The 13394-nt window shown below is 41.0% G+C and overlaps 2 protein-coding genes across 4 annotated transcripts in view; one reads left to right on the top strand and one right to left on the bottom strand.

Annotated features, from left to right (window-relative positions):
- LOC118511555 overlaps positions 1-9547 on the top strand; it is a 33575-nt gene extending 24028 nt beyond the window's left edge. For 2 of the 3 annotated variants that reach the window (XR_004906160.1, XM_036054784.1), the window contains one exon: positions 2835-9547. Coding sequence is in view for 1 of the 3 variants with exons in the window: in XM_036054784.1 (XP_035910677.1) it covers positions 2835-3010 (176 nt within the window). In the remaining 2 variants the exon portion in view is untranslated. Of the gene's footprint in view, positions 1-1040; positions 1683-2834 lie in introns of all 3 variants that reach the window. The other variant, XR_004906159.1, reaches the window with a different exon arrangement.
- A 95-nt stretch (positions 9548-9642) lies between these two features.
- On the bottom strand, positions 9643-13063 carry LOC118511554 (ribonuclease Z, mitochondrial). Its single transcript, XM_036054783.1, has 6 exons — positions 11647-13063; positions 11481-11585; positions 11196-11420; positions 10988-11130; positions 10762-10922; positions 9643-10697 (listed from the first exon to the last, which is right to left on the bottom strand). Exons 1-6 carry the CDS (start codon positions 12885-12887, stop codon positions 10080-10082), a joined length of 2493 nt encoding a protein of 830 aa, XP_035910676.1. The 5' UTR covers positions 12888-13063; the 3' UTR covers positions 9643-10079.
- Between the last annotated feature and the right edge of the window lie 331 nt (positions 13064-13394).

Genomic DNA, 13394 nt, shown 5'->3' on the forward strand with positions numbered 1-13394 from the left:
CTGTGGATTAAAAACTGCTTGCATTATGTTGTTGGCCTTTGTCATTTGTCCTTCTGGCTCATCGCTCGGATTTTACATTACTCTTATCGAATGGGAATCCTTCAGTCGGTCTGCAGGAACTTTTGCTGTAGGAATTGTGCAATCTATTGTGTGATGGAGAGATCAATTCAATATACAATTTTGAACTCTTCCAAGGGCTATTGAACAATAGAATGACAGGCGATTGATCCTTCAATTTGTTCAATAATAAATCAGACACATATAAACCTTCAAGTTATTACTATTATCTGTTTAAAGGAAATTGGTAACAATTTGGCTTTTTCGTCATCACTCACTAAACTCCACACTTTAAAATTTTATTTTTCCTTCTTTTTTTTGCTCGAACCTTTGCCAAATTTGAACTTACTTTCGTTGCACTCGACTCATTATCATTGGTTTCATCGCGGTTAAATTAAAACTGTCTGCTGCACACTAGTTGGGCAGAAAACTCCGGGCCCAACCGAAACCGAACCCCGAATTTGTCAGTTCGTAATTGGAACTGCAGTGAATGTATTGCGCGCTGTATCTACCGCTCGACTCAAACGGATACAGTGCACTGTGCCGTAACTCATCGAGCCGAGTCCGATTATCGATTTAGGCAAAGTGCCAGATGATTCAATAAACTTTGGCCCTACATAAAATAGAAATTAGGAAGAAAAAAAAAAGAAGGTCGACGGTATAGAATTCCAGCTACAGGCTGCTCTTTCGTTTCGTTCCAATGTGTGTAGTTTTATTTGCGAATGACACGTAAACTGGTGGTTGCGCTCGGTGTTGCCTTCATTTGCTGTTTTCAAACACTCATCCGCCGAATTTGAATTTTCCTCAATACTCTAATACTTCTCTTTCTCTTTCTCCTCTTTCCGGAACCCCTTCTCGGACCATCCTGTTTTCGGTTATTGATTTGTGTCGTTTTTTTTGCGTTGATGTTGTTATATGTATAATTTTCTATAAAATAAATTTAAAATTCGCTGGTTAAATGGTGCTCATCGGTGTCATCCTAGTTGCACTAATAATGCCAGCCAACTATAAACCGCACGTTGAGATATTAATGTGATACTGCCATCAGTACGTCCGCTGCATTGCGAGCCTCGCGAAGCAGCTGCTATCTTAACTCCACCACCGAATTGAATTGTTATGATAAATCTTTAGAAACCGGAGAACAGAAAAAAAAACGGAAAACTAATAAAGTAACGATTAACGTACGATCTCAACGCCCAGCGCGCAAAATCGAAAGCAATAACGAAGCCGAGCGTTTAAATAATTTTTAAACAACGATCCCAAAGCTATTGAACGATTAAATCAGCAAAGCAAACAAAACTCAAAACAACATTAACAAACTAAACCAAACAACGAAAGCAATCACCACCGCAGAGTACAAACTAAACGTTCATTATAATAAATAGCAAATAAAATTTAAACAGCTAACGCGCCGTGTCTAATTGTAAAATTTTATGCGATGGTGTAAATGTTGTTAAAGCACTCGTAATCGAACCTTTAAACAAAACTTGTTAGTACATTAATAAAGTAACAGAAAAAACGGAACCACGTTAATACGCTGCTCCCTCCGTGCGCTTATCTAATCTGCCAAGGAAAGCTCTTAAATCTCAATACTCACTCTTAATCTTGTTTCACACTATGAAAAGGTGAATAATGGTAACAAAAAGCTTAATTTTTTACTGTTGTGTTACTCCTTTCTTTTTTTTGTGTTGATTTTCCTCCGTTAAAACTTTTTTGTTGGCTCTGCTCGTTCCACGTGCTTCATATTTTACCTGGTTGTCTGGCAGATTTCACGTTACCTTTCCCAGGCTAAATGGGTGCGTTGAGCTCAACGGCCCCCTTTTCGGCAACGTAATCTGTAAAAACGAGAGGAACATAAAAGAACGAGGTAGAGATGGATTGTTCTGGAAAGTAACGAATTGCCTTGCGACATTCGAGGACACACTGATGTGGCATTGTTTAATGTGTTTTAATGTGTTTTTAAGTTGGCGCGTTCACATACTTACGTTGCATAGGCATTTGCACTTGGGAACCTATTTTTACGGGCTTTCTATGGTTTTTCGGACTCACTTTGTTTTGCTATGTTCATGTCCTAAAATATGTCTGCCCTTTTTTCAACACTCTTTTTTCATAAGAAGCTCTTCTTGAGAATATTCTTTTTTGCCTTAGCTCTCCATGTTGCGCTGCGTTAAACGAATGATACGTTAGGCCTTTTTTGCGTTCAAATCAATCTCTCTCTCGTGCACTGTGTTACTGCTCCATTATGCATATCGTTCCATCTTATCCCTAAAATCATTTAATAAGAAATAAAACCAGTGAAACCCCTTTTACACTGGGCTCAATTTCCTGTAGCAAACCCTTTACTCTCTTCCATCATGCTCCTTTTCCATGCGCTTCATTTCGTTAGCTATCTGGTCGTAAATGCCTTACTGCCCTGCACTTTTGATTAGAAAATATTTGAAGATTTTTTCTTTCGTGTGGTGAAAAAAAAAAATGAATTTTTGTTTTAATTTTTAAACTCCAATCCCAAATTTGTCGCTTGTATTTTGTTTTTCTTTCCTCCTTTTTTGAATGTATCTGTACAGCAAATAGTTAATAAGCGTTACTCCGTGCATATGTGTGTGTGTTGATGTGTAATGTTTTATTGTTTTAAGCATTAGCAAACTTCTTAGTGCCAAGATAACTCAACCTGATTTCGTTTCCTTTTGCTTTTGTTTGTTTGTTCTCAAACCCAATTTTCCAACCTCTCGACGACGACGACGACTACAACGACCCCCCACATGTCTTCCCTGGTGCAGTGCTCGGTGCTTCTGGGGAAATTTTGTTGGAGAAAATTTTGGAAGAGGACAGCAGCTACGGCGATGCGGACTACTACACGCGGAACGTGGGCCAATCGCCGCCCGGTGCCGATAACGACAAGCGGTTGCTGCTGGGCAACGGGCACACGGGCGCCATACACATGACCGACATCTAAGCGGACAGCGATGGAATATCGCCGGCGAGAATCGAATTGTGATGACGATTTTTGTAGTTTTGGTAGAGCTTTTTGCTGGTGGGGAAAGAGGGGGAGAGACGGCGGGGACGGGTTGTAATATGGACATAAAATAGTATATATTAAAGCAAGTCCAAAGTAAAGGAAGTTTTCGTATTTTGACTTCAAACTCAAACACACACACACAAATCTCTCTCTTACCAACGGATCGTATAGCGTGAAATAACGAACGAAAGTCGAGCTCCATCACAAATGTTAGTTTGAATCATCGCCGATTGAGCAGCAAACCTACTGTCATGCCATCTACTTTATTTACGAACGAACAAGCAAAACGAGGACGAAGAATTAGTTATAATATAACGCGCTAAACGAATCTCGATTAACACGCTACCGGTGGGATACCGTACCGGAAGATAAATCTGTTCTGCTGCTGCCGCTGCTCCAAACAACCAACATAAAATTATGAGCCTGCTGAGCGATGATGAGGCGAGGCGTGGGCAACCAGTACAGCATAAAAGGGAAAAGTAAACCAGTTGATTGATTGACATCCGACTCGAATCAAATTAAATTCCCACTGAGATTAATCACAACGTGTGATCATTGTCGTTGGGGTGGAGTAAAGCAGATAGCATCAAATCAGGAACACACTATCGAAATCCCACCCATCGGACACACTGGTAGCGGATCAGTGCAATCGTCATCATCATCATCATCATTTGCACACCGCATATCGTCGCTCTGGCTTCACGGTTGCTGGTTGGTCAGCTCAGCAGCAAGCTTCACCAAACGTTTTGCGTCATGTTTGTGGCTTACAGTTTTGCTTTCCGTACGCCGGTGGGTAGTATTCGACCGTTAGCATAATTATTGAACAAAAAAAAACCACAAACAGCTTCTATTGGGACAAAATCCCTAGGGAGAGCGAGAGATGCATCTATTTTAAAAGTCAAGTCGAGAAAGATAAGGTGAGAAATATTTATACGACTAAATTCATCTGGCTGACATATACAAAACAAAAATCACAAATCAAACTGAATTGCGGCGGCTTCCACTATTTAGTATCCTTCCCTTATCGTAACCGTAGCGAAGTACATGTGAGATAGATAGAGGGCCGAAGACGATCCAGTTAACCCATCAGAAGACGGCATGCAAAGTACATGTCATGACTCCATTAATCGTATACATGAATGTGAGTGGCGTTTATTACCATTTTTGAATGTTATGTATGTTTTACTTTATTCCATATACCACACACACACACACTTAAAACATTCGGATCATGCACATTTAATGGTGTCGGATGTACGGTACAGCGCGGTAAAGGAAGCATTCGGTTAACAAGGATGAAATGAATGTTAGAAGGATAGATAAGCAAAGAGTCGACGGTATCGTAATTAACTATGATAACATATAACGCCATTTCTATACTTGCTATATGCGATAGGATGTAAGCTACTGTGTAAGTAACTACCACGTGGTACATCTCTTAAGGAGTAAAAGAAAAATCCCTATCTGGGCGCTGCTAACTCTCTGCGCAAAACTTTTTACACCACACACCTTCGATAGATGGTGCCTAGGTGCATCTGGTGCTTTTTATCATTTTAATTCCTGTTTCTTATTTTCGGAGAGCCATGCGGGGCGAGTGCTGCTCGAAACGAAACGACACCCATAACCATTTGCCTTACACGGGCCATGTCTGCGGCAGGAAGAATCGGTACCACAGTACCACAAGCATTTACATTCTGTATAGTTAAGTGGCAAATCACACCTTATCATACGGTTACCGCCGTACTCAGCGTAGCTTCAAAGTATGAATCATTGTGCTGCAACTCGATCTAGATATTAGCAGGAAAGCAAAATTGTTTAAAAAACAGACAACAAAACGACGGAAAACTCCACACCAAAGAAATTCGATCACCAGTTCCAATTGCTACCGCATACAATCAGTCGCGGCTAGGTAGTAGGACATAAAAGCACAAGCAAAGAGAAAAACAGCAATATATGTTGTACAATGGCCGACGTACTTCGGTTTCGAATTTCAGTTCTATGTCTCAAGAAAGTGTTCTGAGAAGGATCATTCCTAAACGTATCAGAGGATAGAAAACCCCCGGTTTAAATAAGAATATCCTTTCCATGACGATATCAACACGCTTACAAGGAACTTTTTGTGGCAAAGGTGAATAAGGACGTTGGAAGAGTGTTTCGTCCCATTTATGATTTGTTTAAATAATTTGATTAAGTTTACCTATTGATTCTAGTTCAAAATAATTAAAGAATATTAATTAGACGTTGCAAGACAGAACATTCACAATCCCACTTTGCAAGGTTTTGCCGGCCATCTTGAATTAATTTGAATTTTACTCCCGAGACGATCTTAACATATTGTGCTAATTGGGTCGGTAGCCTTTATCCTGAAAATATTTAACATCGGACCATGTTTCTTCCAAGAAAGCTAAGATTGCGTCACGATTTTCACCACTCAGCAGCATCAGCTGTTGCCAGGGATTTAGAAGCAAATGTTTACCAAGAGTCCCGCGGTAAGGACTTTCCCGCGGTCCCTTCCCTCTTTGCTATTAACACTACATAATCCACAAAATGCTTGTGCTACAGTTTTGGGGACGAGGTGATAATTATACGCTTTTCTAGAACCGAACCGAATCATCCTTCTTCTTCACTTCACCATGGGGTTTTGGGAAGATCATCCATCTCGGTTCTGTAGCGGGATGATGGAACGCAACATAAAATAACAACGTGTATGTGTTTTGGGGAGAAGTTTACCATGCTAGCTCATGAATTTTGCACGCCTGTGGATTTCGTGGCTTCTCCCTCTTGAAGCAAAGGTTCTTGGAAATGCGATGTTACAAGTATATCTCTAAAATTGCTCACGTTTCCAGAACATTTCATTTCATGTCATAACTCGCAAGGCATTGGCCATATGTGCAGTAATAAAGTGCAAACGAGCGTAGTTAATAGAGACATGCAAATATTCCTTCTTCCTCTTCATGTTGGCACTTTAAATCTCAGAAGGTCTTGGCGTGCAATTTCTGGCTTCCGTAACTTGATTATTACATAAATACCAGGAGAGACAAAGATTTTTTTCTTGTGGATAGTCTAGATGGGATTCGATATCCAGTTTGTACTGCATGGAAAACTAATGTCACTACAGCCGTTGGAATATTTAAACTTCGTAAAAATGTCTATCGCTCCAAATGTCTCTTTTTCCTCATTATTTATCTTTGGAGATAAGCTATTTTGTGTTATGCAGCTAAGTCCAGGGCCGGATCCTAGTATAAGCAAACTAACCGGATGCTTCGAAAAAGGCGTGTCTTCCTATGAGCAGGCTGTGCAGTCCTGGATGCCACAAGAATTTAAAGGTCTCCAATTCCATAAGGTGGCTCATATAAAGTATTCACTCATCATGTGACCCTGGCCAAGTAGGCCAAGTAGGCAGATGAGTTTGGAAGCCTTCAACTGGATTGATCGGCCACTGGTAAAATCACTAATGATTTTGTTATTCAAATCGTTATTTAATCGTAAAAGATTTTTTTGTTTAACTTGTTAATGCCTTTTAAGGAAAAACAATTTTCCAAAAAAATCTAACTCTATCAGGAATGACAAAGCACCACAGTGAAGACATAGAATAATACTTTTCGTTACAAAAAAAAACCAATACGATAACACGTCTGCATCGAATACGATATGAAATTGCATATGAAACTACTGTGTCTTGTGTATGTATGTGCGTGTGTGTATGCGTGTAATATTTTGAATAATGATGAATGTCCTTATGCTATCACACGAATCAAATGAGATGCATCTAACACAAAAGCACAATGCAAGCAAGGGTGAAAGAATCTCAAGAAATCATTCCATATCGAGAGACCTGCACAAATGATGACCTGAACAGATAGAGAGCGAGAGAGAGAGAGACGCCTCGTGGTTCTGGAGCCGGCAAGGATACGTTGCTGCATTCCGTTCTCGACGACAGGAGACGACACATTAATTTAACTATGTTACCATAGTAGATCGCTCGTTTTATGCTTTAGTTTATCACTGTTGGGTAAATACAATGTTGGATGTTTTTAGCGTCGTTAGTAAGGCAGAGCTATTTTTTAATGAAAGGTACAAGCGTAAATCGGCTGAATAGGATGGGCGGAGATGGTCCTGTAACATTATTGTAGACAAAAAAAACCATTCATTTTTGAAGATAATTAAACCATGGTCCCATTTTGGGTACAAGCGGGGACTGCGTTAGCTCCGAAGCTGCAGAAACAAAATCACTAACAGTATGTACTTACTACACACCTTAACAAAAACATAGAAAAATACTACATGATTGTACTCCGACCAATTTATAGCTAAGATCTATTTTCAATCTTTTTCTATATAAGCATGTTTAAGCGACGAGTCGCTTTGTACACGATCGTTTCAAAGCAAATGAAAAAGGGAAAAAAGTGGAAACATTCCCAAGAAAGAGCGAGTAAGAGAAAAAACAAACTATGTAGAAAATGTCCCAATACCCCCAGCCAAACACAGCTAGAAGAATACCAGCCGCACATGTAACAGATAACACTTAAAATGCCCTCACTCAAGTTAGATTTTTTTTTCTACGAACAAACCTTCAAACGAACAAAAAATAATGAACACGGAAACTTGATAAAAACTACTACAGCTACGAACAGAATAGTGATGTTTGCAAACAATTTACATTCTCTGCACAAATATTCTCCTAGCTCACGATCACGGTGAATTTTTCCGATGGGTAAGAGGCGCGTAACCTAATGATGGCAAAGACCACTCAGTAACGTGAGTTAAATCAGAGTGAGTGAGTTAGAATAGTGAGTTAAATCTCGAGGAATGATTAACTCTCCGTACCGACTAACCACTCACTGTGTTATAACTCACTCATGAGCTAAATTACTCATTAGTGATTTAACTCTTCGTTCTATCTCACTCACTTCGGTTTTACTCATCCACTATATTTTAACACACTCACTATGTTTTACTCACTACTTGTTAGTTAAATATCGCTTCGATAAAATAAAACGTTGAGAAGAGTGTGTCTGTGAGTGAGTGAGTGTGCCGTTGAGAAGAGTGATAACTAATGAATGAGTTAAAAACTAAGTGAGAGAGTTAAAACGTGAGTGAGTGAGTGAGTTAAAGCGCAGTAAGTGAGTGGTTAGTCGTCACGGAGCGTTAAATCATAGGTGAGTAGAAGTTAGTGTTAGTGATGATTGAAATCACCTCAGTCATAACTAAGATTTAACTCATTCACTCATTCTGACTTTGTTCGCGCATCACTAGTACTGAAACAACATTGAAATAATTCGGAAACGGAATTGCACTTATAGAAAGGTGGAGAGTTGAAACTACACGACCGCATGTTAGGGATTAAGGCTAGGCTGATAGATCATCTTCCAAATTAAACGTTCTTTTTTAAATAAAGTATTAAGAGTGTGAGGCCATGAATTGAACCACGTACATAAAGGTTTGATGTTAACGAGAAGCGTACGCTCATTAGCTTTTCTTTGCTGATCTTTGTCTCAATCGGTTTGTATAAGTTTCTGTAACAAAAAAAAACTACTTTACATTAAGTTTAAAACTCAGTGATGATTTTTACACCTTCTCCATCGTAAAAGTGAAATAACGCATTTGTTAAAAAAGAAGAAACAAATTTTGCTCTCTCTTTCTCTTTCTCTCTCTCTCTCTCTCTCTCTCTCTCTGTGAGCCATTTTGTACAAAACGAAAAAAGATAAAAGGATTTAAAGGCTACAGCATACAACAACGGGTAGATAGATGCACGAATAAAATGCATACCTAACCAAGCGTCTCATCAACAACAACAACACCGTATAATCCCCTCCGTTAATCAAAACCGTCAACTATCGAATTTATGTTGCCAACTTTTCTAAACGAAACTTATTTCACCGTACACCGTTTTTTAAATGTGAAATTTTTGCTTGGATAAGATGCCAAAACCAATATATGTATAATCATGTGTATCACGTTCTAGTGTCCATGCAGTCAGCTCATATACTGTGCTCTGTAGAAGTTCGCATCAATCATACCAATAAGAGGTGCATACATTGTTTACAATACCACCAAAACAGACAGAACAGAAGAAACTATAATTGTATCCAAACTTTCACCGACTGAATACTTCGCTAGCTGTGGGGTGACCGCAGCCGAAAAATGTGATTGATAAGTTCGGCAAAAAAAGCGCCTGCCCACATATACTCGCCTTTCGTTTGCTATCAATCTTCTCTGCGACAAAGAAAATGCTGTAAAGGAATGTGAGGAATATATAAACCTATCGTCAACCTCGTAGAACCTGACCTGATCTGTGAGGCTGTGGAACGATTCGAAGTAACGGAGAAAAATTCAAATTTGAATTCTGACCGCTATTGAAATGCTATTGAGAATCTCTTCCAGAAAAAAAATCTACTATCAGACAAACGACAACACGAAACAGCGCACCATCATTACAAATCGAGCGAAATTAGATAAGTGAATAAAAAAAATGGTCGGTAGAGTGTCACTTGTGGCACAACAAAAAAACAATGGTGGTAAATAAGCTAAATCTCTATACAATACAGAACACAAGAAAAACACACGTATAACATCAAAAACATTTCTCCATTGCTATGCTTTATTTAAGGAAACTCTTCAAACTATAAGACGCAAGCATAAGACATAAGCAGAGAAAAGCGTTTGCAAACATTTGAAATTGAAAAATGAAACAAAAAGCTTGAATAACCCATACATACACACGAGAAACTGGGAATGGTGTGTAAGATAACCGAAAGCTATCGAGCAACAGCATTTAGTCAATAGGAAAGAGATAGAGGGAGAGGGAAACAAAACCAACAACAACAACTATACATTGAACTAAGTGAAGTGAGAAATAAATCGAATATTCTGAAAATCTTACACCTTGCATCGTTTCTAGCCGTTTTGTTGCACGCGAGAAGTGCAACCGCTCGATGACTTTGTTTTATTTGCTTTTTAAACAACTTTTAGCTTATTTTGAAGAATCGTTATACCCCCCGCTAACCTATCGCGTCGGGGAACACTCTTTACTTCCGGTGCCATTCTTTACCGTCTCCAAGCGTAACTTTTTGTTGCCTCGCTTGATCGCTTTCTGTTCCATCTCCTCAAAGTGGCTAATGAACATCGCTTTCAGCGCGGGATAAAACTTGCACAGCGTGGGCAAATCGTCCAGCGTTACTTCCATGTTGTCGAACGCAATGCCTAAATCGGTACCGAGTCCCGACTGCTGCTGTTCCGGTCGTAGGCGAGGAATTTTAGCGTACCGCTGGCTGAAGTGCGTTAGCAGTGTGTACCGGGCATTCATTTTCCGTCCCTGCTCGATCGCCTGCGACAGTGTGCTGTGCATTTTGATGCGTGCCTCCGCCGCCAGTTCATCCTCCATCGTTGCTTCGTGTATCAGGACGGTTGAGTCACGGCCCAGCGCGATAAGACTTTCGCAGGGCATCGTATCACCGCTGTAGGTAATTTTTACATCTCCCTCGATGTTGGTGTCCGGGTGCGTTCCGATCGCAGCCACTTTCAAGGCAACGCCGAACGAGTGTGGACAGTGCCGGACACGGCAGGTAGCTATCTCTTGAATGCCCATCTCAAACAGTCGTTCGTCTTTGAAAGGCTGTTCCAGCTGAAAGGAAACGTTATACTGTAGCATCGACCCTTGGTGCTGTTTTCCATTGTCGCCCACTTACCAGATCTGCATTTTTCACCAGCGTATAGTCTTTGTGGATGGATTCGAAGCGGCAATCGTACAACCGAAGCCAGTAGGAAATTTGTTCCGGGGCGAATAACGTTAGACGTTCACAGTCATCGCCGAACAGTTTTTTGCGCGCCTGCAGTAAACCAATCAATCCTGAAAATGGAGATGCGAACCGTTTTAATACTTTAATGCTTGTTTTAAACCTTTTACGTCCGTACCTAAATGATGGTCGGCATGCAGGTGCGAGATGTAGACCGCCTTTATCGATCGCAGCACAGCTTCTGCGTGCGTTTTGCCGAAAAATCGCCATATTTGACCGACCGTTCCTTCACCACAGTCCAACAGAATTGAGGACTGGTTGCTGAAGAGCATAAGCATGCATTATTACTGGTAGGAAATTTGTTCAACGGACCGAGACTATTTTACCTAGTCAAAATCAAAATTGCGCTAACATTTCGAGTTTTGTTTGGTATTGATGATCCGGTGCCGAGGAAAATCAAGCGAGGAAATTGTTCTGCTCTTATCGATGCGGACCGCCGCTCGTTGTGCTGTACCATTTGTTGTTTCAAGGCTTCCAGCGCTTCTTTAAAATCTGGTAACAGCTCAAGCTCGCTCAGGTACTCGGATGCATTCAACGATGCTTCTTGTGCCCTAAAATTGGTTAATTTTGTTAGGATCGAAATGTTTTCTGTTTAATCGCCTCACGCTCACCTGTCGATTCCTTTCGGTGGGCGAATGTGCATGTAGCTCAGCGATGACGATCGCACAAGATCGGGATCGGTCGCTGGAGGATCGTTATACTCGTTGTTCTCTTCTCTGTGGAGAAAAAAATGGTTTAAACTGTGTATTTTTTTTTCCTTTTCCCGTCCTAACATACCTTAGCAGTGGGAAGATCTGTTCATCTAGCTGATTCAAATGATACTGAATCCGGTGTGCCGCAATGTAGCCGGAAAAGTTATTCACCTCGTTCAACGCTATGTGCCGGGTGCTGGCCGAAAACCGGTCCATGAATTGTCGATACTCTTCACAGCGCATCACATCGACGGGAGTAAAATGTACCACGAAAATAGCTTGATCCGCTTCATCGGTGGCTTGCTGCTGGTATTTAGCAAACACATCACCTTTCGCCATAAAATCTTTCAAGTACTCGCGGCTGGGAATGTCTATGAACATAAATACAGGACCAGGATCATCGGGAGCTCGTACGTCAGCCGATTTAACGACACGTCCGTCGGGTAAGGTAACGTCGTTGCCATTTTTTAACTGTCCCAGCAGTGGGCCTGGTGGTACACCAAAATCAACGCACCGTTCCAGGGACAGTTGACCATGGCGTGGTTTAAGCTTGCAGATGTACGCCATTACGGAAGTTTCCTCACGTTTTGTCCAATCTGTAGTGCGAGCACTTTTGGTCGTTTCTGACTGAGTTTGTGGCGGTGCCTCCTTCTTTCGCTCATACGCATAATAGTCCGTATCGTCAACGGGAGCCTCTTCCTGGCTTTGTTCCTCGTCAGATCCGGCCCCTTTGCATTCGCTCGTATCTCGATTGATCACCACGTATCGAAGGGTCATGACGTGATCTTCGTACACGTCTCCCGTTGCGTACTCGGACGCCTCCACCTTCATGTCCTTTAGTATAACGAACCGTCGCATCGCTTTGAACAGTTCATCCAGCCCGGGAGGGCCATGAAGCGATACGGCCGGTACCCCGACGTCCTGCATCGTTAAACAAATGCCCGGTAAACCACCGATTCGTTCCCAGTTAGTGCGGGTCATGAAAATGTTCTCCAAGCACGACAGCTTCGTTTTGTGCTCGTACGCTAACCTTTGCGTACCCTCTCCGCAGTTAAATAGGTAGCGAGTTTGATCCGTGAAAAGGTACACCGACGCCGGTGCACCCGGTGCGCCACATCCTAGCACCTGCAGGTTTACAATGCCGGGCGACACTTTCGACACTTTTTGCTTCAGCTTCAATCGCTGCTTCTGAGCCTCGGCAATGTGTTTTGGATCAAGGGGCATTTTACTGAGCACGTTGTGCAATTTCTTATGGGAAGAATTCCAACGCTTGGGAACGATAGATCTAACTACATGTGAGTTTAGCAATTCACTAATTGTATACATATATTCTAGCCGATCGCACTGATCACAAACCGAAACCAAAGATGAGCAACGTGTTTATGGAAATCATATGTTTTTAGCCTCCCTTTGCCGAACCGACTTTGACATGTGTTTGTTTACGAAAAAGCCGGCACAATTTCACACACAAAACTGTATTCATTTACTGATGGTTTAAATGAAATATGAACCAAATTTTGTAATACAATTCCAGCTACAATTATTTTAGTGGTTGCATCAGAAAATCAGTTGTTGATTTGTATTTTCTTGTAGAGTGTTGGATGACAAATTTTATCCTGCGATCGAGCAGGAACTGGTTCTAAGCTTGTTGCTTGAATGGAAATGTCGTAGGAAAATTTTCTTGAACTGAAACATTTCACATTGTGGCTAAGCGTTCCCGTTTCACTAGAAATTTTGGGGTTTTCCAATTGTGCTTAATTTTTTAGTAATATTTTCCATTGTTTTTTTAGTTTTGAGCTTAAATAAATTTTTCGTAACCAGATAAAAGGCAGA

This window comes from Anopheles stephensi, chromosome 3, assembly GCF_013141755.1.
Source record: "Anopheles stephensi strain Indian chromosome 3, UCI_ANSTEP_V1.0, whole genome shotgun sequence".
Taxonomy (NCBI): domain Eukaryota; kingdom Metazoa; phylum Arthropoda; class Insecta; order Diptera; family Culicidae; genus Anopheles; species Anopheles stephensi.

Bases quoted from the DNA above. Each gene is read 5' to 3' on its own strand.
- LOC118511554 (XM_036054783.1), bottom strand. From the start codon at position 12,887: ATGTATACAATTAGTGAATTGCTAAACTCACATGTAGTTAGATCTATC. The intron at 11,586-11,646 runs GTATGTTAGGAC...TTTTCTCCACAG, and splicing joins CAGATCTTCCCACTGCTAAG to AGAAGAGAACAACGAGTATA. The intron at 10,698-10,761 runs GTAAGTGGGCGA...GTTTCCTTTCAG, and splicing joins TGGTGAAAAATGCAGATCTG to CTGGAACAGCCTTTCAAAGA.